The 27,057-nt window shown below is 39.7% G+C and overlaps 1 protein-coding gene across 1 annotated transcript in view; it reads right to left on the bottom strand.

Moving 5' to 3' along the window:
• Positions 1–27,057, bottom strand: part of LOC139422708 (CBP80/20-dependent translation initiation factor) — a 178,843-nt gene that overhangs the window by 112,553 nt on the left and 39,233 nt on the right. Inside the window, exons 4-5 of the mRNA XM_071173983.1 lie at positions 14,519–14,647; positions 13,286–13,359 (exon numbers count right to left, since the gene is read on the bottom strand). Coding sequence (XP_071030084.1) covers positions 13,286–13,359; positions 14,519–14,647 — 203 coding nt within the window. The remainder of the gene's footprint in view (positions 1–13,285; positions 13,360–14,518; positions 14,648–27,057) is intronic.

The following is a 27,057-nucleotide window of genomic DNA, read 5'->3' as shown; positions in this document are numbered from 1 at the left end:
ACCGGTACCCCCTGTATATAGCCTCATTACTAACCTGTGTATAGTCTCATTACTAACCGGTACCCCCTGTATATAACCTCATTACTAACCTGTGTATAGTCTCATTACTAACCGGTACCCCCTGTGTATAACCTCATAACTAACCGGTACCCCCTGTATATAACCTCATTACTAACCTGTGTATAGTCTCATTACTAACCGGTACCCCCTGTATATAACCTCATTACTAACCTGTGTATAACCTCATTACTAACCGGTACCCCCTGTATATAACCTCATTACTAACCGGTACCCCCTGTATATAACTTCATTACTAACCGGTACCCCCTGTATATAACCTCATTACTAACCGGTACCCCCTGTATATAACCTCATTACTAACCGGTACCCCCTGTATATAACCTCATTACTAACCGGTACCCCCTGTGTATAACCTCATTACTAACCGGTACCCCCTGTATATAACCTCATTACTAACCAGTACCCCCTGTGTATAACCTCATTACTAACCGGTACCCCCTGTGTATAACCTCATTACTAACCGGTACCCCCTGTATATAACCTCATTACTAACCGGTACCCTCTGTGTATAATCTCATTACTAACCGGTAACCCCTGTATATAACCTCATTACTAACCGGTACCCCCTGTGTATAGTCTCATTACTAACCGGTACCCCCTATGTATAGTCTCATTACTAACCGGTACCCCCTGTATATAACCTCATTACTAACCGGTACCCCCTGTGTATAGTCTCATTACTAACCGGTACCCCCTGTGTATAGTCTCATTACTAACCGGTACCCCCTGTATATAGCCTCATTACTAACCTGTGTATAGTCTCATTACTAACCGGTACCCCCTGTATATAGCCTCATTATTAACCTGTGTATAGTCTCATTACTAACCGGTACCCCCTGTATATAACCTCATTACTAACCGGTACCCCCTGTGTATAACCTCATTACTAACCGGTACCCCCTGTATATAACCTCATTACTAACCGGTACCCCCTGTGTATAACCTCATTACTAACCAGTACCCCCTGTATATAGCCTCAATACTAACCTGTGTATAGTCTCATTACTAACCGGTACCCCCTGTATATAGCCTCATTACTAACCTGTGTATAGTCTCATTACTAACCGGTACCCCCTGTATATAACCTCATTACTAACCTGTGTATAACCTCATTACTAACCGGTACCCCCTGTATATAACCTCATTACTAACCGGTACCCCCTGTATATAACTTCATTACTAACCGGTACCCCCTGTATATAACCTCATTACTAACCGGTACCCCCTGTATATAACCTCATTACTAACCGGTACCCCCTGTATATAACCTCATTACTAACCGGTACCCCCTGTGTATAACCTCATTACTAACCGGTACCCCCTGTATATAACCTCATTACTAACCGGTACCCCCTGTGTATAACCTCATTACTAACCGGTACCCCCTGTGTATAACCTCATTACTAACCGGTACCCCCTGTATATAACGTCATTACTAACCGGTGCCCTCTGTGTATAATCTCATTACTAACCGGTACCCCCTGTATATAACCTCATTACTAACCAGTACCCCCTGTGTATAGTCTCATTACTAACCGGTACCCCCTGTGTATAGTCTCATTACTAACCGGTACCCCCTGTATATAGCCTCATTACTAACCTGTGTATAGTCTCATTACTAACCGGTACCCCCTGTATATAGCCTCATTACTAACCTGTGTATAGTCTCATTACTAACCGGTACCCCCTGTATATAACCTCATTACTAACCGGTACCCCCTGTATATAACCTCATTACTAACCGGTACCCCCTGTGTATAACCTCATTACTAACCGGTACCCCCTGTGTATAACCTCATTACTAACCGGTACCCCCTGTGTATAACCTCATTACTAACCGGTACCCCCTGTATATAGCCTCATTACTAACCGGTACCCCCTTAGTATAACCTCATTACTAACCGGTACCCCCTGTATATAACCTCATTACTAACCGGTACCCCTTGTGTATAACCTCATTACTAACCGGTACCCCCTGTATATAACCTCATTACTAACCAATACCCCCTGTGTATAACCTCATTACTAACCGGTACCCCCTGTATATAACCTCATTACTAACCGGTACCCCCTGTATATAACCTCATTACTAACCGGTACCCCTGTATATAACCTCATTACTAACCGGTACCCCCTGTGTATAACCTCATTACTAACCGGTACCCCCTGTATATAACCTCATTACTAACCGGTACCCCCTGTATATAACCTCATTACTAACCGGTACCCCCTGTATATAACCTCATTACTAACCGGTACCCCCTGTATATAACCTCATTACTAACCGGTACCCCGTGTGTATAGCCTCATTACTAACCGATACCCCCTGTGTATAGTCTCATTACTAACCGGTACCCCCTGTGTATAGCCTCATTACTAACCGGTACCCCCTGTATATAACCTCATTACTAACCGGTACCCCCTGTATATAACCTCATTACTAACCGGTACCCCCTGTGTATAACCTCATTACTAACCGGTACCCCCTGTGTATAACCTCATTACTAACCGGTACCCCCTGTATATAACCTCATTACTAACCGGTACCCCCTGTATATAACCTCATTACTAACCGGTACCCCCTGTATATAACCTCATTACTAACCGGTACCCCCTGTATATAACCTCATTACTAACCGGTACCCCCCTGTATATAACCTCATTACTAACCGGTACCCCCTGTATATAACCTCATTACTAACCGGTGCCCCCTGTGCATAGTCTCATTACTAACCGGTACCCCCTGTATATAGCCTCATTACTAACCGGTACCCCCTGTATATAACCTCATTACTAACCGGTACCCCCTGTGTATAACCTCATTACTAACCGGTACCCCCTGTGTATAACCTCATTACTAACCAGTACCCCCTGTATATAACCTCATTACTAACCGGTACCCCTTGTATATAACCTCATTACTAACCGGTACCCCCTGTGTATAACCCCATTACTAACCGGTACCCCCTGTATATAACCTCATTACTAACCGGTACCCCCTGTGTATAACCTCATTACTAACCAGTACCCCCTGTATATAGCCTCATTACTAACCTGTGTATAGTCTCATTACTAACCGGTACCCCCTGTATATAGCCTCATTACTAACCTGTGTATAGTCTCATTACTAACCGGTACCCCCTGTATATAACCTCATTACTAACCTGTGTATAGTCTCATTACTAACCGGTACCCCCTGTGTATAACCTCATAACTAAACGGTACCCCCTGTATATAACCTCATTACTAACCTGTGTATAGTCTCATTACTAACCGGTACCCCCTGTATATAACCTCATTACTAACCTGTGTATAACCTCATTACTAACCGGTACCCCCTGTATATAACCTCATTACTAACCGGTACCCCCTGTATATAACTTCATTACTAACCGGTACCCCCTGTATATAACCTCATTACTAACCGGTACCCCCTGTATATAACCTCATTACTAACCGGTACCCCCTGTATATAACCTCATTACTAACCGGTACCCCCTGTGTATAACCTCATTACTAACCGGTACCCCCTGTATATAACCTCATTACTAACTGGTACCCCCTGTGTATAACCTCATTACTAACCGGTACCCCCTGTGTATAACCTCATTACTAACCGGTACCCCCTGTATATAACCTCATTACTAACCGGTACCCTCTGTGTATAATCTCATTACTAACCGGTACCCCCTGTATATAACCTCATTACTAACCGGTACCCCCTGTGTATAGTCTCATTACTAACCGGTACCCCCTGTGTATAGTCTCATTACTAACCGGTACCCCCTGTATATAACCTCATTACTAACCGGTACCCCCTGTGTATAGTCTCATTACTAACCGGTACCCCCTGTGTATAGTCTCATTACTAACCGGTACCCCCTGTATATAGCCTCATTACTAACCTGTGTATAGTCTCATTACTAACCGGTACCCCCTGTATATAGCCTCATTACTAACCTGTGTATAGTCTCATTACTAACCGGTACCCCCTGTATATAACCTCATTACTAACCGGTACCCCCTGTGTATAACCTCATTACTAACCGGTACCCCCTGTATATAACCTCATTACTAACCGGTACCCCCTGTGTATAACCTCATTACTAACCAGTACCCCCTGTATATAGCCTCATTACTAACCTGTGTATAGTCTCATTACTAACCGGTACCCCCTGTATATAGCCTCATTACTAACCTGTGTATAGTCTCATTACTAACCGGTACCCCCTGTATATAACCTCATTACTAACCTGTGTATAACCTCATTACTAACCGGTACCCCCTGTATATAACCTCATTACTAACCGGTACCCCCTGTATATAACTTCATTACTAACCGGTACCCCCTGTATATAACCTCATTACTAACCGGTACCCCCTGTATATAACCTCATTACTAACCGGTACCCCCTGTATATAACCTCATTACTAACCGGTACCCCCTGTGTATAACCTCATTACTAACCGGTACCCCCTGTATATAACCTCATTACTAACCGGTACCCCCTGTGTATAACCTCATTACTAACCGGTACCCCCTGTGTATAACCTCATTACTAACCGGTACCCCCTGTATATAACCTCATTACTAACCGGTGCCCTCTGTGTATAATCTCATTACTAACCGGTACCCCCTGTATATAACCTCATTACTAACCGGTACCCCTTGTGTATAGTCTCATTACTAACCGGTACCCCCTGTGTATAGTCTCATTACTAACCGGTACCCCCTGTATATAACCTCATTACTAACCGGTACCCCCTGTGTATAGTCTCATTACTAACCGGTACCCCCTGTGTATAGTCTCATTACTAACCGGTACCCCCTGTATATAGCCTCATTACTAACCTGTGTATAGTCTCATTACTAACCGGTACCCCCTGTATATAACCTCATTACTAACCGGTACCCCCTGTATATAACCTCATTACTAACCGGTACCCCCTGTGTATAGTCTCATTACTAACCGGTACCCCCTGTGTATAGTCTCATTACTAACCGGTACCCCCTGTATATAACCTCATTACTAACCGGTACCCCCTGTGTATAGTCTCATTACTAACCGGTACCCCCTGTGTATAGTCTCATTACTAACCGGTACCCCCTGTATATAGCCTCATTACTAACCTGTGTATAGTCTCATTACTAACCGGTACCCCCTGTATATAGCCTCATTACTAACCTGTGTATAGTCTCATTACTAACCGGTACCCCCTGTATATAACCTCATTACTAACCGGTACCCCCTGTGTATAACCTCATTACTAACCGGTACCCCCTGTATATAACCTCATTACTAACCGGTACCCCCTGTGTATAACCTCATTACTAACCAGTACCCCCTGTATATAGCCTCATTACTAACCTGTGTATAGTCTCATTACTAACCGGTACCCCCTGTATATAGCCTCATTACTAACCTGTGTATAGTCTCATTACTAACCGGTACCCCCTGTATATAACCTCATTACTAACCTGTGTATAACCTCATTACTAACCGGTACCCCCTGTATATAACCTCATTACTAACCGGTACCCCCTGTATATAACTTCATTACTAACCGGTACCCCCTGTATATAACCTCATTACTAACCGGTACCCCCTGTATATAACCTCATTACTAACCGGTACCCCCTGTATATAACCTCATTACTAACCGGTACCCCCTGTGTATAACCTCATTACTAACCGGTACCCCCTGTATATAACCTCATTACTAACCGGTACCCCCTGTGTATAACCTCATTACTAACCGGTACCCCCTGTGTATAACCTCATTACTAACCGGTACCCCCTGTATATAACCTCATTACTAACCGGTGCCCTCTGTGTATAATCCCATTACTAACCGGTACCCCCTGTATATAACCTCATTACTAACCGGTACCCCCTGTGTATAGTCTCATTACTAACCGGTACCCCCTGTGTATAGTCTCATTACTAACCGGTACCCCCTGTATATAACCTCATTACTAACCGGTACCCCCTGTGTATAGTCTCATTACTAACCGGTACCCCCTGTGTATAGTCTCATTACTAACCGGTACCCCCTGTATATAGCCTCATTACTAACCTGTGTATAGTCTCATTACTAACCGGTACCCCCTGTATATAGCCTCATTACTAACCTGTGTATAGTCTCATTACTAACCGGTACCCCCTGTATATAGCCTCATTACTAACCTGTGTATAGTCTCATTACTAACCGGTACCCCCTGTATATAACCTCATTACTAACCGGTACCCCCTGTATATAACCTCATTACTAACCGGTACCCCCTGTGTATAACCTCATTACTAACCGGTACCCCCTGTGTATAACCTCATTACTAACCGGTACCCCCTGTGTATAACCTCATTACTAACCGGTACCCCCTGTATATAGCCTCATTACTAACCGGTACCCCCTTAGTATAACCTCATTACTAACCGGTACCCCCTGTATATAACCTCATTACTAACCGGTACCCCTTGTGTATAACCTCATTACTAACCGGTACCCCCTGTATATAACCTCATTACTAACCAATACCCCCTGTGTATAACCTCATTACTAACCGGTACCCCCTGTATATAACCTCATTACTAACCGGTACCCCCTGTATATAACCTCATTACTAACCGGTACCCCTGTATATAACCTCATTACTAACCGGTACCCCCTGTTTATAACCTCATTACTAACCGGTACCCCCTGTATATATCCTCATTACTAACCGGTACCCCCTGTATATAACCTCATTACTAACCGGTACCCCCTGTATATAACCTCATTACTAACCGGTACCCCCTGTATATAACCTCATTACTAACCGGTACCCCCTGTATATAACCTCATTACTAACCGGTACCCCCTGTGTATAGCCTCATTACTAACCGATACCCCCTGTGTATAGTCTCATTACTAACCGGTACCCCCTGTGTATAGCCTCATTACTAACCGGTACCCCCTGTATATAACCTCATTACTAACCGGTACCCCCTGTATATAGCCTCATTACTAACCTGTGTATAGTCTCATTACTAACCGGTACCCCCTGTATATAACCTCATTACTAACCGGTACCCCCTGTGTATAACCTCATTACTAACCGGTACCCCCTGTATATAACCTCATTACTAACCGGTACCCCCTGTGTATAACCTCATTACTAACCAGTACCCCCTGTATATAGCCTCATTACTAACCTGTGTATAGTCTCATTACTAACCGGTACCCCCTGTATATAGCCTCATTACTAACCTGTGTATAGTCTCATTACTAACCGGTACCCCCTGTATATAACCTCATTACTAACCTGTGTATAACCTCATTACTAACCGGTACCCCCTGTATATAACTTCATTACTAACCGGTACCCCCTGTATATAACCTCATTACTAACCGGTACCCCCTGTATATAACCTCATTACTAACCGGTACCCCCTGTATATAACCTCATTACTAACCGGTACCCCCTGTGTATAACCTCATTACTAACCGGTACCCCCTGTGTATAACCTCATTACTAACCGGTACCCCCTGTATATAACCTCATTACTAACCGGTACCCCCTGTGTATAACCTCATTACTAACCGGTACCCCCTGTGTATAACCTCATTACTAACCGGTACCCCCTGTATATAACCTCATTACTAACCGGTGCCCTCTGTGTATAATCTCATTACTAACCGGTACCCCCTGTATATAACCTCATTACTAACCGGTACCCCCTGTGTATAGTCTCATTACTAACCGGTACCCCCTGTGTATAGTCTCATTACTAACCGGTACCCCCTGTATATAGCCTCATTACTAACCTGTGTATAGTCTCATTACTAACCGGTACCCCCTGTATATAGCCTCATTACTAACCTGTGTATAGTCTCATTACTAACCGGTACCCCCTGTATATAGCCTCATTACTAACCTGTGTATAGTCTCATTACTAACCGGTACCCCCTGTATATAACCTCATTACTAACCGGTACCCCCTGTATATAACCTCATTACTAACCGGTACCCCCTGTGTATAACCTCATTACTAACCGGTACCCCCTGTGTATAACCTCATTACTAACCGGTACCCCCTGTGTATAACCTCATTACTAACCGGTACCCCCTGTATATAGCCTCATTACTAACCGGTACCCCCTTAGTATAACCTCATTACTAACCGGTACCCCCTGTGTATAACCTCATTACTAACCGGTACCCCTTGTGTATAACCTCATTACTAACCGGTACCCCCTGTATATAACCTCATTACTAACCAATACCCCCTGTGTATAACCTCATTACTAACCGGTACCCCCTGTATATAACCTCATTACTAACCGGTACCCCCTGTATATAACCTCATTACTAACCGGTACCCCTGTATATAACCTCATTACTAACCGGTACCCCCTGTGTATAACCTCATTACTAACCGGTACCCCCTGTATATAACCTCATTACTAACCGGTACCCCCTGTATATAACCTCATTACTAACCGGTACCCCCTGTATATAACCTCATTACTAACCGGTACCCCCTGTATATAACCTCATTACTAACCGGTACCCCCTGTATATAACCTCATTACTAACCGGTACCCCCTGTATATAACCTCATTACTAACCGGTACCCCCTGTGTATAGCCTCATTACTAACCGATACCCCCTGTGTATAGTCTCATTACTAACCGGTACCCCCTGTGTATAGCCTCATTACTAACCGGTACCCCCTGTATATAACCTCATTACTAACCGGTACCCCCTGTATATAACCTCATTACTAACCGGTACCCCCTGTGTATAACCTCATTACTAACCGGTACCCCCTGTGTATAACCTCATTACTAACCGGTACCCCCTGTATATAACCTCATTACTAACCGGTACCCCCTGTATATAACCTCATTACTAACCGGTACCCCCTGTATATAACCTCATTACTAACCGGTACCCCCTGTATATAACCTCATTACTAACCGGTACCCCCCTGTATATAACCTCATTACTAACCGGTACCCCCTGTATATAACCTCATTACTAACCGGTACCCCCTGTGCATAGTCTCATTACTAACCGGTACCCCCTGTATATAGCCTCATTACTAACCGGTACCCCCTGTATATAACCTCATTACTAACCGGTACCCCCTGTGTATAACCTCATTACTAACCGGTACCCCCTGTGTATAACCTCATTACTAACCGGTACCCCCTGTATATAACCTCATTACTAACCGGTACCCCTTGTATATAACCTCATTACTAACCGGTACCCCCTGTGTATAACCCCATTACTAACCGGTACCCCCTGTATATAACCTCATTACTAACCGGTACCCCCTGTGTATAACCTCATTACTAACCAGTACCCCCTGTATATAGCCTCATTACTAACCTGTGTATAGTCTCATTACTAACCGGTACCCCCTGTATATAGCCTCATTACTAACCTGTGTATAGTCTCAATACTAACCGGTACCCCCTGTATATAACCTCATTACTAACCTGTGTATAGTCTCATTACTAACCGGTACCCCCTGTGTATAACCTCATAACTAACCGGTACCCCCTGTATATAACCTCATTACTAACCTGTGTATAGTCTCATTACTAACCGGTACCCCCTGTATATAACCTCATTACTAACCTGTGTATAACCTCATTACTAACCGGTACCCCCTGTATATAACCTCATTACTAACCGGTACCCCCTGTATATAACTTCATTACTAACCGGTACCCCCTGTATATAACCTCATTACTAACCGGTACCCCCTGTATATAACCTCATTACTAACCGGTACCCCCTGTATATAACCTCATTACTAACCGGTACCCCCTGTGTATAACCTCATTACTAACCGGTACCCCCTGTATATAACCTCATTACTAACCGGTACCCCCTGTGTATAACCTCATTACTAACCGGTACCCCCTGTGTATAACCTCATTACTAACCGGTACCCCCTGTATATAACCTCATTACTAACCGGTACCCTCTGTGTATAATCTCATTACTAACCGGTACCCCCTGTATATAACCTCATTACTAACCGGTACCCCCTGTGTATAGTCTCATTACTAACCGGTACCCCCTGTGTATAGTCTCATTACTAACCGGTACCCCCTGTATATAACCTCATTACTAACCGGTACCCCCTGTGTATAGTCTCATTACTAACCGGTACCCCCTGTGTATAGTCTCATTACTAACCGGTACCCCCTGTATATAGCCTCATTACTAACCTGTGTATAGTCTCATTACTAACCGGTACCCCCTGTATATAGCCTCATTACTAACCTGTGTATAGTCTCATTACTAACCGGTACCCCCTGTATATAACCTCATTACTAACCGGTACCCCCTGTGTATAACCTCATTACTAACCGGTACCCCCTGTATATAACCTCATTACTAACCGGTACCCCCTGTGTATAACCTCATTACTAACCAGTACCCCCTGTATATAGCCTCATTACTAACCTGTGTATAGTCTCATTACTAACCGGTACCCCCTGTATACAGCCTCATTACTAACCTGTGTATAGTCTCATTACTAACCGGTACCCCTTGTATATAACCTCATTACTAACCTGTGTATAACCTCATTACTAACCGGTACCCCCTGTATATAACCTCATTACTAACCGGTACCCCCTGTATATAACTTCATTACTAACCGGTACCCCCTGTATATAACCTCATTACTAACCGGTACCCCCTGTATATAACCTCATTACTAACCGGTACCCCCTGTATATAACCTCATTACTAACCGGTACCCCCTGTGTATAACCTCATTACTAACCGGTACCCCCTGTATATAACCTCATTACTAACCGGTACCCCCTGTGTATAACCTCATTACTAACCGGTACCCCCTGTGTATAACCTCATTACTAACCGGTACCCCCTGTATATAACCTCATTACTAACCGGTGCCCTCTGTGTATAATCTCATTACTAACCGGTACCCCCTGTATATAACCTCATTACTAACCGGTACCCCCTGTGTATAGTCTCATTACTAACCGGTACCCCCTGTGTATAGTCTCATTACTAACCGGTACCCCCTGTATATAACCTCATTACTAACCGGTACCCCCTGTGTATAGTCTCATTACTAACCGGTACCCCCTGTGTATAGTCTCATTACTAACCGGTACCCCCTGTATATAGCCTCATTACTAACCTGTGTATAGTCTCATTACTAACCGGTACCCCCTGTATATAGCCTCATTACTAACCTGTGTATAGTCTCATTACTAACCGGTACCCCCTGTATATAACCTCATTACTAACCGGTACCCCCTGTATATAACCTCATTACTAACCGGTACCCCCTGTGTATAACCTCATTACTAACCGGTACCCCTTGTGTATAACCTCATTACTAACCGGTACCCCCTGTATATAACCTCATTACTAACCAATACCCCCTGTGTATAACCTCATTACTAACCGGTACCCCCTGTATATAACCTCATTACTAACCGGTACCCCCTGTGTATAACCTCATTACTAACCGGTACCCCCTGTATATAACCTCATTACTAACCGGTACCCCCTGTATATAACCTCATTACTAACCGGTACCCCCTGTATATAACCTCATTACTAACCGGTACCCCCTGTATATAACCTCATTACTAACCGGTACCCCCTGTATATAACCTCATTACTAACCGGTACCCCCTGTGTATAGCCTCATTACTAACCGATACCCCCTGTGTATAGTCTCATTACTAACCGGTACCCCCTGTGTATAGCCTCATTACTAACCGGTACCCCCTGTATATAACCTCATTACTAACCGGTACCCCCTGTATATAACCTCATTACTAACCGGTACCCCCTGTGTATAACCTCATTACTAACCGGTACCCCCTGTGTATAACCTCATTACTAACCGGTACCCCCTGTATATAACCTCATTACTAACCGGTACCCCCTGTATATAACCTCATTACTAACCGGTACCCCCTGTATATAACCTCATTACTAACCGGTACCCCCTGTGTATAGTCTCATTACTAACCGGTACCCCCTGTGTATAGCCTCATTACTAACCGGTACCCCCTGTGTATAGTCTCATTACTAACCGGTACCCCCTGTGTATAGCCTCATTACTAACCGGTACCCCCTGTATATAACCTCATTACTAACCGGTACCCCCTGTATATAACCTCATTACTAACCGGTACCCCCTGTGTATAGCCTCATTACTAACCGGTACCCCCTGTGTATAGCCTCATTACTAACCGGTACCCCCTGTATATTGTTACTTTTTATATTTTTTACTTTAGTTTATTTGGTCAATATTTCTTAACTCTTCTTGAACTGCCCTGTTGGTTCAGGGCTTGTAAGGAAGCATTTCACGGTAAGGTCTACACTTGTTGTATTCGGCATTTCACGGTAAGGTCTACACTTGTTGTATTCAGCATTTCACGGTAAGGTCTACACTTGTTGTATTCGGCATTTCACGGTAAGGTCTACACTTGTTGTATTCAGCATTTCTACACTAGTTGTATTCGGCATTTCACGGTAAGGTCTACACTTGTTGTATTCGGTGCAGGTGACAAATAAACGTGGATTTTTTTTATTTATTTATTTATTTTTATTTTACCTTTATTTAACCAGGCAAGTCAGTTAAGAACAAATTCTTATTTTCAATGACGGCCTAGGAACAGTGGGTTAACTGCCTGTTCAGGGGCAGAACGACAGATTTGTACCTTGTCAGCTCGGGGGTTTGAACTCGCAACCTTCCGGTTACTAGTCCAACGCTCTAACCACTAGGCTACCCTGCCGCCTCATCTGGGAGAGATATCCTGGAGCCTGACAGAAGAACCAGAGGACAACCCCCTCTGCCCCAAACACTGCATTAACCCCACATCACATAACGTGGATTTGATCCCATCATCAGGTTGTCTGGCTAAGATAGCAACACCACAGTACAAGGATAAGACAGAAGTGAGTACTATTACAAACCTCTCCTTTATATCCATCCCATAATACAATGCCATGGGAGAAGGCTATTCAAGTAAACACTCAACTAGCTATGTATCAGTGTGAGCTAGAGATAGAATTAATATGTAATAGGAGTCATCATCAGTGTGTTTGCGCGCGCGCGTGCGTGCGTGCGTGCGCGCGTGCGTGTGTTCGTGTGTAGGTGTGTGTAGTGATGGGGGCGTGAATGAGTCAACAGTGTGCATGACATACCCATGAGAGTCCATGGTGTTAGCAGCCCAGATATCAGTACCCAGGATGTCAAATGACCCTTCTCTGTTGCCGTTCTGGAAGACAAAACACACAACCTGTTACAGTGCATTACCTGCACACCACAATATGGAACACGTTTACTACTCTACAGCTTAATAGTGATCAAAACAGCTCTCTTGTCACCGTGCTAAACTTTAAAAAATACTCAACCTGCATGCTAACACACCCTGACATTGAGGAAGCATTAGTTAAAGTCCCCTTAAGTGGAAAAATAATAAGTGACATGATGATTATTACTACTTGAGGCAGTGGAGGCTGCTGAGGGGAGGACGGCTCATAATAATGGCCTGGAATAGAGCTAATGGAATGGCATCAAACACCTGGAAACCATGTGGTTAATGTGTTTGATACCATTCCACTGATTCCGCCCCAGTCATTACCAGGAGCCCATCCTCCCCAGGTCCCACCAACCTGTGTTGAGAGGGATGGAAGGGGCATTATTTCTATAAAAACATTTCTGGGACACAAATAGTGTGTAGCTGGTCTGTCAACATGTACTGTATTTGGGTAAATGGACTGATGCGTTTTCCCTGTGGGAAGGAATGCCATTATGACATCTAGAGTCCTCTATGCATCTCTAAGGAGCAGACACACAACTCATCTGGGAGAGATATCCTGGAGCCTGACAGAAGAACCAGAGGACAACCCCCTCTGCCCCAAACACTGCATTAACCCCACATCACATAACGTGGAACAAGGTAAGCCAGTACTTTTCATGCACATCATATTACAGTATACCCCTCTCCAGTAAGGTGATGCATGCTAAAAGAGGGTGGTGAGGGTTGTCCTGACGACCCCCGATGACCTCATAGTAAATCATGTGATGGAATTCTGGAGCAGCCATAAGCCTGCAGTAGCTTTCTTAGGGTCCCTTGGGACAAAAGAGAGTGAAACAGGACTTGTATACATATTACTGTGTGGGACAGTGGTGGCCGGGGGAGGATGAAACCAGACCATGCTCTCATACTGCAGTAATGGCTGGAAGAGAGCCCGTCCTCCCATTTCTTCCTCCACCATCCACAGCTGCTGTGGGGGTTCTGTGGTGATGGTGGTGGTCTGATATAAAAGCTGTAGTTTGGTTTGGTAGTTACCTGTACCTTGATAATACTGTGTTTCTGGGCGTTAAGGTTGGGGAGAGGTGATATAAAAGCTGTAGTTTGGTTTGGTAGTTACCTGTACCTTGGCTGGCCCTCTGAACTGGTTGTTCCTCCCTCTGCTGCCGGACCTAGAACCTGAACCAGGCCTTGAACCAGAGCTGGGCCTGGACCCTGTACTGCCATTACTACTGTGATCCCACTCATCCTGCAGACAGAGGGGGTGGAGAGAGAGGAAGAGAGAACAAAAATCAATACCATATCAACTCCTCCACTGCAGAGAATGCAGAACATGTAATACAGAATGCTGATGTTATTGTCAAGAAGACGTATTTCTAACATCTGAGGGAGGAGAATGTACAGTAAGGGGTAATAAATAGAGATGGGTCTGCGACTGCTGCCGAGTCGAGCCCATTTACATGATGAATGTCTAACCACCAATGCTGCAAGGGGAGGGGGCAGTGGAGAAAGTGTGTGTGAGGGGGGGGGGGCAGTGGAGAAAGTGTGTGTGAGAGTGAGACAGAGAGGTTTATTATTTATTGGTATCCCCATTAGCTTTTGCCGCAGCAGCAATTCTTCCTGGGGTCCACAGACAAGGAAAGTCACACAAATACAACGATATACAACCACCACAACTAGAATAATACAACCACCACAACTAAAATAATACAACCACCACAACTAGAACAATACACAACTAGAATAATACAAACACCACAACTAGAACAATACACAACTAGAATAATACAACCACCACAACTAGAACAATACACAACTAGAACAATACAACCGCCACAACTAGAATAATACAACCACCACAACTAGAATAATACAACCACCACAACTAGAATAATACACAACTAGAATAATACAACCACCACAACTAGAATAATACAAACACCACAACTAAAATAATACAACCACCACAACTAGAATAATACAACCACCACAACTAGAATAATACAACCACCACAACTAGAATAATACAACCACCACAACTAGAACAATACAACCACCACAACTAGAATAATACAACCACCACAACTAGAACAATACAACCACCACAACTAGAATAATACAACCACCACAACTAGAATAATACAACCACCACAACTAGAACAATACAACCACCACAACTAGAATAATACAACCACCACAACTAGAATAATACACAACTAGAACAATACACAACTAGAACAATACACAACTAGAACAATACACAACTAGAATAATACAAACACCACAACTAGAACAATACACAACTAGAATAATACAACCACCACAACTAGAACAATACACAACTAGAATAATACAACCACCACAACTAGAACAATACACAACTAGAACAATACAACCGCCACAACTAGAATAATACAACCGCCACAACTAGAATAATACAACCACCACAACTAGAATAATACACAACTAGAATAATACAACCACCACAACTAGAATAATACAAACACCACAACTAAAATAATACAAACACCACAACTAGAACAATACAACCACCACAACTAGAATAATACAACCACCACAACTAGAATAATACACAACTAGAACAATACACAACTAGAACAATACACAACTAGAATAATACACAACTAGAACAATACAACCACCACAACTAGAATAATACAACCACCACAACTAGAATAATACAACCACCACAACTAGAACAATACACAACTAGAACAATACACAACTAGAACAATACACAACTAGAACAATACACAACTAGAACAATACACAACTAGAACAATACACAACTAGAACAATACAAACAACTAGAATAATACAAACAACTAGAATAATAACCACCACAACTAGAATAATACAAACAACTAGAATAATACAACCACCACAACTAGAATAATACAACCACCACAACTAGAATAATACAAACACCACAACTAGAATAATACAAACACCACAACTAGAATAATACAACCACCACAACTAGAATAATACAAACACCACAACTAGAATAATACAAACAACTAGAATAATACAAACACCACAACTAGAATAATACAACCACCACAACTAGAACAATACAAACACCACAACTAGAATAATACAAACAACTAGAACAATACAACCACCACAACTAGAATAATACAACCACCACAACTAGAATAATACAAACAACTAGAATAATACAAACAACTAGAATAATACAACCACCACAACTAGAATAATACAAACAACTAGAATAATACAACCACCACAACTAGAATAATACAAACACCACAACTAGAATAATACAAACACCACAACTAGAATAATACAAACACCTAAAATAATACAAACAACTAGAATAATACAAACAACTAGAATAATACAAACAACTAGAATAATACAAACACCACAACTAGAATAATACAACCACCACAACTAGAATAATACAAACAACTAGAATAATACAAACACCACAACTAGAATAATACAAACACCACAACTAGAATAATACAAACAACTAGAACAATACAACCACCACAACTAGAATAATACAACCACCACAACTAGATTAATACAAACAACTAGAATAATACAACCACCACAACTAGAATAATACAAACACCACAACTAGAATAATACAAACACCACAACTAGATTAATACAAACAACTAGAATAATACAACCACCACAACTAGAATAATACAAACAACTAGAATAATGCAACCACCACAACTAGAATAATACAAACAACTAGAATAATACAACCACCACAACTAAAATAATACAAACACCACAACTAGAATAATACAAACACCACAACTAGAACAATACAACCACCACAACTAGAACAATACACAACTAGAACAATACACAACTAGAATAATACAAACAACTAGAATAATACAAACACCACAACTAGAATAATACAAACAACTAGAATAATACAACCACCACAACTAGAATAATACAACCAACTAGAATAATACAACCACCACAACTAGAATAATACACAACTAGAATAATACAACCGCCACAACTAGAATAATACACAACTAGAATAATACAACCACCACAACTAGAATAATACACAACTAGAATAATACAACCACCACAACTAGAATAATACACAACTAGAATAATACAACCACCACAACTAGAATAATACAACCACCACAACTAGAACAATACAACCACCACAACTAGAATAATACACAACTAGAATAATACAACCACCACAACTAGAATAATACACAACTAGAATAATACAACCACCACAACTAGAATAATACACAACTAGAATAATACAACCACCACAACTAGAATAATACACAACTAGAATAATACAACCACCACAACTAGAATAATACACAACTAGAATAATACAAACACCACAACTAGAATAATACAACCACCACAACTAGAATAATACACAACTAGAATAATACAACCACCACAACTAGAATAATACAACCACCACAACTAGAATAATACAAACACCACAACTAGAACAATACACAACTAGAACAATACACAACTAGAATAATACAAACAACTAGAATAATACAAACACCACAACTAGAATAATACAAACACCACAACTAGAATAATACAAACACCACAACTAGATTAATACAAACAACTAGAATAATACAACCACCACAACTAGAATAATACAAACAACTAGAATAATGCAACCACCACAACTAGAATAATACAAACAACTAGAATAATACAACCACCACAACTAAAATAATACAAACACCACAACTAGAATAATACAAACACCACAACTAGAACAATACAACCACCACAACTAGAACAATACACAACTAGAACAATACACAACTAGAATAATACAAACAACTAGAATAATACAAACACCACAACTAGAATAATACAAACAACTAGAATAATACAACCACCACAACTAGAATAATACAACCAACTAGAATAATACAACCACCACAACTAGAATAATACACAACTAGAATAATACAACCGCCACAACTAGAATAATACACAACTAGAATAATACAACCACCACAACTAGAATAATACACAACTAGAATAATACAACCACCACAACTAGAATAATACACAACTAGAATAATACAACCACCACAACTAGAATAATACAACCACCACAACTAGAACAATACAACCACCACAACTAGAATAATACACAACTAGAATAATACAACCACCACAACTAGAATAATACACAACTAGAATAATACAACCACCACAACTAGAATAATACACAACTAGAATAATACAACCACCACAACTAGAATAATACACAACTAGAATAATACAACCACCACAACTAGAATAATACACAACTAGAATAATACAAACACCACAACTAGAATAATACAACCACCACAACTAGAATAATACACAACTAGAATAATACAACCACCACAACTAGAATAATACAACCACCACAACTAGAATAATACAAACACCACAACTAGAACAATACACAACTAGAACAATACACAACTAGAATAATACAAACAACTAGAATAATACAAACACCACAACTAGAATAATACAAACAACTAGAATAATACAATCACCACAACTAGAATAATACAACCACCACAACTAGAATAATACAAACACCACAACTAGAATAATACAACCACCACAACTAGAACAATACACAACTAGAATAATACAAACACCACAACTAGAATAATACAAACAACTAGAATAATACAACCACCACAACTAGAACAATACAACCATCACAACTAGAACAATACACAACTAGAACAATACACAACTAGAATAATACAACCACCACAACTAGAATAATACAAACAACTAGAATAATACAACCACCACAACTAGAATAATACAAACAACTAGAATAATACAAACACCACAACTAGAATAATACAAACAACTAGAATAATACAACCACCACAACTAGAATAATACAAACAACTAGAATAATACAAACACCACAACTAGAATAATACAACCACCACAACTAGAATAATACAAACAACTAGAATAATACAACCACCACAACTAGAATAATACAACCACCACAACTAGATTAATACAACCACCACAACTAGAATAATACAAACAACTAGAATAATACAAACACCACAACTAGAACAATACAAACACCACAACTAGAATAATACAACCACCACAACTAGAATAATACAAACACCACAACTAGAATAATACAAACTAGAATAATACAAACACCACAACTAGAATAATACAACCACCACAACTAGAATAATACAAACTAGAATAATACAAACACCACAACTAGAATAATACAACCACCACAACTAGAATAATACACAACTAGAATAATACAACCACCACAACTAGAATAATACACAACTAGAATAATACAAACACCACAACTAGAATAATACAACCACCACAACTAGAATAATACACAACTAGAATAATACAACCACCACAACTAGAATAATACAACCACCACAACTAGAATAATACAAACACCACAACTAGAACAATACACAACTAGAACAATACACAACTAGAATAATACAAACAACTAGAATAATACAAACACCACAACTAGAATAATACAAACAACTAGAATAATACAACCACCACAACTAGAATAATACAACCACCACAACTAGAATAATACAAACACCACAACTAGAATAATACAACCACCACAACTAGAACAATACACAACTAGAATAATACAAACACCACAACTAGAATAATACAAACAACTAGAATAATACAACCACCACAACTAGAACAATACAACCATCACAACTAGAACAATACACAACTAGAACAATACACAACTAGAATAATACAACCACCACAACTAGAATAATACAAACAACTAGAATAATACAACCACCACAACTAGAATAATACAAACAACTAGAATAATACAAACACCACAACTAGAATAATACAAACAACTAGAATAATACAACCACCACAACTAGAATAATACAAACAACTAGAATAATACAAACACCACAACTAGAATAATACAACCACCACAACTAGAATAATACAAACAACTAGAATAATACAACCACCACAACTAGAATAATACAACCACCACAACTAGATTAATACAACCACCACAACTAGAATAATACAAACAACTAGAATAATACAAACACCACAACTAGAACAATACAACCACCACAACTAGAATAATACAACCACCACAACTAGAATAATACAAACACCACAACTAGAATAATACAACCACCACAACTAGAATAATACAAACACCACAACTAGAATAATACAACCACCACAACTAGAACAATACACAACTAGAATAATACAAACACCACAACTAGAATAATACAAACAACTAGAATAATACAAACACCACAACTAGAACAATACAACCACCACAACTAGAATAATACAAACACCACAACTAGAATAATACAACCACCACAACTAGAATAATACAACCACCACAACTAGAATAATACAAACACCACAACTAGAATAATACAAACACCACAACTAGAATAATACAAACTAGAATAATACAACCACCACAATTAGAATAATACAACCACCACAACTAGAATAATACAACCACCACAACTAGATTAATACAACCACCACAACTAGAATAATACAACCACCACAACTAGAATAATACAACCACCACAACTAGAATAATACAAACAACTAGAATAATACAACCACCACAACTAGAATAATACACAACTAGAATAATACAAACACCACAACTAGAATAATACAAACAACTAGAATAATACACAACTAGATTAATACAACCACCACAACTAGAATAATACAAACACCACAACTAGAATAATACAAACACCACAACTAGAATAATACAAACAACTAGAATAATACAACCACCACAACTAGAATAATACAAACACCACAACTAGATTAATACAAACAACTAGAATAATACAACCACCACAACTAGAATAATACAACCACCACAACTAGAATAATACAAACACCACAACTAGATTAATACAAACAACTAGAATAATACAACCACCACAACTAGAATAATACAAACACCACAACTAGATTAATAGAAACAACTAGAATAATACAACCACCACAATTAGAATAATACAACCACCACAACTAGAATAATACAACCACCACAACTAGATTAATACAACCACCACAACTAGAATAATACAACCACCACAACTAGAATAATACAACCACCACAACTAGAATAATACAAACAACTAGAATAATACAACCACCACAACTAGAATAATACACAACTAGAATAATACAAACACCACAACTAGAATAATACAAACAACTAGAATAATACAACCACCACAACTAGAATAATACAAACACCACAACTAGATTAATACAAACAACTAGAATAATACAACCACCACAACTAGAATAATACAACCACCACAACTAGAATAATACAAACACCACAACTAGATTAATACAAACAACTAGAATAATACAACCACCACAACTAGAATAATACAAACACCACAACTAGATTAATAGAAACAACTAGAATAATACAACCACCACAACTAGAATAATACAAACAACTAGAATAATACAACCACCACAACTAGAATAATACACAACTAGAATAATACAAACACCACAACTAGAATAATACAAACAACTAGAATAATACAAACACCACAACTAGAATAATACAACCACCACAACTAGAATAATATAACCACCACAACTAGAATAATACAAACAACTAGAATAATACAAACAACTAGAATAATACAACCACCACAACTAGAATAATACAACCACCACAACTAGAATAATACAACCACCACAACTAGAATAATACAACCACCACAACTAGAATAATACAACCACCACAACTAGAATAATACACAACTAGAATAATACAAACACCACAACTAGAATAATACAAACACCACAACTAGAATAATACAAACACCTAAAATAATACAAACAACTAAAACAATACAAAACTACTAAAATAATACAAACAACTAGAATAATACAAACACCTAGAATAATACAAACAACTAGAATAATACAAACTAAAATAAACAACTAGAATAATACAAACAACTAAAATAAACAACTAGAATAATACAAACATCAAAAATAAAATATAATTCAAACACAATTAAAGAATATTGTGGGTGTATATATATTGTGGGTGTTCGAGTTTAAACAGCTACCCTCGGAGTGGTTGTTTTGGGCCCTGTACAGGGCCGGTGAATTTGGGGGAAATATATTTTAAAAATACATTTTATCCGAAAATAGAACGTGACAAACCTTTTACAAAAGCTTCAGGCCTTGTCTTTTTGGAAATCGAACTCAAATCTTACTGCTGGCAATGCCGTAAGAATCTCCTCCACCCTCCCCCATACAGGCCAAAAATCATGCTCTATGGTTAAATTCATAGAGTACGCAATGTAGGTCAAGTCATCAAAAGTGTAAACATGTAGTATGCATGGAAAGGGTACTCCCTGATGGTCATTGTCAAGCAATGCATTTCCTTCTCCAGCCACATTACCTTGTATGTATCCTTCACATGCAGCGTTTAGCTAGCTCCTCGTTTACAACAGAAAAAGTGAATGGGAACGGAGGTTTGAAGTTTCCTCACCGTTCTGTGTCTTATTTCAACATTAAAAAAAACTCAACCTGAAAGCCCTGATTGCTAAAAGGTCACTTGAAAATCCGTTAAGCCATTTTGCCACAGTGACTCACAACCCAAACGAAACTGGTTTCAAGTCGCCAAGAGACATCATGTGATCTCCTTACTGCTATCTAGTGGACCAATTGGAAATCAGACAGAGTTGGTGCATGTTTAGAACGCAACCATTAGGTAAAAGATCAGATCTTTTTTTTTTTAGCTCAAACCTAAACTTTCAGATCTCATGCTCCCGAACACGGGGGCAATTGCATGCTGTTCATGTTCAAATCAAATCAAATTTTATTTGTCACATACACATGGTTAGCAGATGTTAATGCGAGTGTAGTGAAATGTTAGTTCTGTATGTGCAGTTAAGGGAAAGGCATGCTGCTCTGTTTTGAGCCAGATGCAGCTTCGGGAAGGCTGAAGACCAGTGACAAATCATTTGTAGAAATAGAGGAGAGTAAAGGACACCACACTGTACATGTCTGATGTAAGAGAATCTTTCACTAAAGAACTCTCTCTGGGTTCTACTGGATCAATAACTCTCCAGCCATGTAATGATCGATGATGTAAAACCAAATGACTTTATAACAATAGAGGACCAATAACTCTCCAGCCATGTAATGATCGATGATGTAAAACCACATGACTTTATAACAATAGAGGATCAATAACTCTCCAGCCATGTAATGATCGATGATGTAAAACCACATGACTTTATAACGATAGAGGACCAATAACTCTCCAGCCATGTAATGATCGATGATGTAAAACCACATGACTTTATAACAATAGAGGACCAATAACTCTCCAGCCATGTAATGATCGATGATGTAAAACCACATGACTTTATAACAATAGAGGACCAATAACTCTCCAGCCATGTAATGATCGATGATGTAAAACCACATGACTTTATAACAATAGAGGACCAATAACTCTCCAGCCATGTAATGATCGATGATGTAAAACCACATGACTTTATAACAATAGAGGACCAATAACTCTCCAGCCATGTAATGATCGATGATGTAAAACCACATGACTTTATAACAATAGAGGACCAATAACTCTCCAGCCATGTAATGATCGATGATGTAAAACCACATGACTTTATAACAATAGAGGACCAATAACTCTCCAGCCATGTAATGATCGATGATGTAAAACCACATGACTTTATAACAATAGAGGATCAATAACTCTCCAGCCATGTAATGATCGATGATGTAAAACCACATGACTTTATAACAATAGAGGACCAATAACTCTCCAGCCATGTAATGATCGATGATGTAAAACCAAATGACTTTATAACAATAGAGGATCAATAACTCTCCAGCCATGTAATGATCGATGATGTAAAACCACATGACTTTATAACAATAGAGGACCAATAACTCTCCAGCCATGTAATGATCGATGATGTAAAACCACATGACTTTATAACAATAGAGGACCAATAACTCTCCAGCCATGTAATGATCGATGATGTAAAACCACATGACTTTATAACAATAGAGGACCAATAACTCTCCAGCCATGTAATGATCGATGATGTAAAACCACATGACTTTATAACAATAGAGGACCAATAACTCTCCAGCCATGTAATGATCGATGATGTAAAACCACATGACTTTATAACAATAGAGGATCAATAACTCTCCAGCCATGTAATGATCGATGATGTAAAACCACATGACTTTATAACAATAGAGGACCAATAACTCTCCAGCCATGTAATGATCGATGATGTAAAACCACATGACTTTATAACAATAGAGGATCAATAACTCTCCAGCCATGTAATGATCGATGATGTAAAACCACATGACTTTATAACAATAGAGGACCAATAACTCTCCAGCCATGTAATGATCGATGATGTAAAACCACATGACTTTATAACAATAGAGGACCAATAACTCTCCAGCCATGTAATGATCGATGATGTAAAACCACATGACTTTATAACAATAGAGGACCAATAACTCTCCAGCCATGTAATGATCGATGATGTAAAACCACATGACTTTATAACAATAGAGGACCAATAACTCTCCAGCCATGTAATGATCGATGATGTAAAACCACATGACTTTATAACAATAGAGGACCAATAACATCAAAGGCTGCACTGAAATCTAACAGTGATCTCCACCTATCATCTGATTATCCATTTATTTTAACCAATCATCAGTCATCTGAGTCAGTACAGTAGAAGTTCAGTGCCCTTCTCTATACGCATGCTAAAAGTCAGTAGTTCTCTGAAAAAAAAGCGTTGTATTTGGTCAAAACACAATTCTCTCCATCAGTTTATTAGGAACAGGCAGCAAAACTGATTAGTTTCACATTAAGGTTGTCTATACCTGGTGGCTTATCATTATTGATGCATAACAGTTGTTCCACCTCTCACACACTGACTTGGCCAAATTCAAAACAGCAATCCTTCTCTTTCATTACGACACCTTTAAAAACAACAATAGGATGGTTCAGTGTTGTCATTTCACTTGAGGTTTTCCACTTTACTAGTGAAATAGTCATTGAAAGTTTTCGTTATAAATGACACATCAACTTCAAAGAACGATGGAGATTATAATTGGGTTTTCTGCCCATGATATCATTTAAGGTACTCCAAATTAGGGGGGGGGGGGGGGGGGGGGCATTGGCTGTGTTGGAGAGCCAGGGCCATTCTGACTGTGTGCTGTTGAGCTGAGTGGAGAGAACCGCCTTCTCTATGACTGAAACAAGTTGACTACAGTCAGTGTTTTGATCCAGTGGTCACGGTCAGTCACACACACACACACCTTTCTGCCCCATACCGTACTACAGAGACTGCCTTCTGGCTGGGGGATTCTAGACTGGTGTCCCCTTCCCTCCCAGACAACCGCAAGGGAGTGACTGAATGTAACGTTCAAGTTGGCGTCATTTGATTATTTCATCAGTGCCTCTCTCAAATCATTTGTCAGACTTAATGCAGCCGCCTCATTCACCTCAACGACAGGTTACCGTGTGTGGGGAAGAAAGGGTTTGGAACCAGTTCAGGGAACAGAACAGAAAACCGGAAGATAAGAAAATGTTTCAAGAACAGAAACGGAACCGAGAAAGAAAGTGATCCTTACTGTTGCGGAACAGAAGCTATTTTAAAAGTATGGAAAAACAGCCGCAAATGACCTATGCAAAGCCCTCCCTTACTCACCAACGTATTGCAGCCTCTTTTGTCAGTGTGTTTAGACTGCCTGTCCCTCACCCATCTGAAACATACTGTAGACTACTGTACCGACGTTAGAAGCATCAGAAGATGGGGAGAGAGATTTTTTTTTATTAGCTAGATTAGAATGGATTAACTTTTTCAATGCTAGTTAAGGATACTATAGGCCTAGTTATCACGTTTCACGTTGGGGAAAAAAAGGTAAGACGTGTTTTTAATTCTTGGTCCGCAATGAGCTAGCCAGCTCAAAAGACATTCAAAGTTCCTTCATAGAAGCCGCTCCTCCTAGATATAATTCTGTGGACCTAATTCAGATTATGTCATAAAAAGATGTCCAGCGCTTCAAGCCTGCTCCTCAACCCTCTCTCACTACCCATACAATTTCAGTCACATCTTGCGCAATAGGCAACAGTTGTCTGTCTATCACGCATGTAAACAACCTCACTGATTGGTGAAGTCATTTCATGAGCTAAAAAAGGGTAAACACATTATTTCACAGGTTAAAAAAGGAACAATATAAACCGGTACTTTTTCGGGGTTCGAACTAGAGGTCGACCGATTATGATTTTTCAACGCCGATACCGATACCGATTATTGGAGGACCAAAAAAAGCCGATACCAATTAATCGGCTGATTTTTTGATTTTTTTTGCGTAATATTGACAATTACAACAATACTGAATGAACACTTATTTTAACTTAATATTATGCATCAATAAAAATCTATTAGCATCAAATAAATAATGAAACATGTTCAATTTGGTTTAAATAAT

This window comes from Oncorhynchus clarkii, chromosome 12 (genome assembly GCF_045791955.1).
Source record: "Oncorhynchus clarkii lewisi isolate Uvic-CL-2024 chromosome 12, UVic_Ocla_1.0, whole genome shotgun sequence".
NCBI classification, from domain to species: domain Eukaryota; kingdom Metazoa; phylum Chordata; class Actinopteri; order Salmoniformes; family Salmonidae; genus Oncorhynchus; species Oncorhynchus clarkii.
Note: the sequence above shows the minus strand (reverse complement) of the source record. Positions and strands in the feature narration are given on the sequence as shown.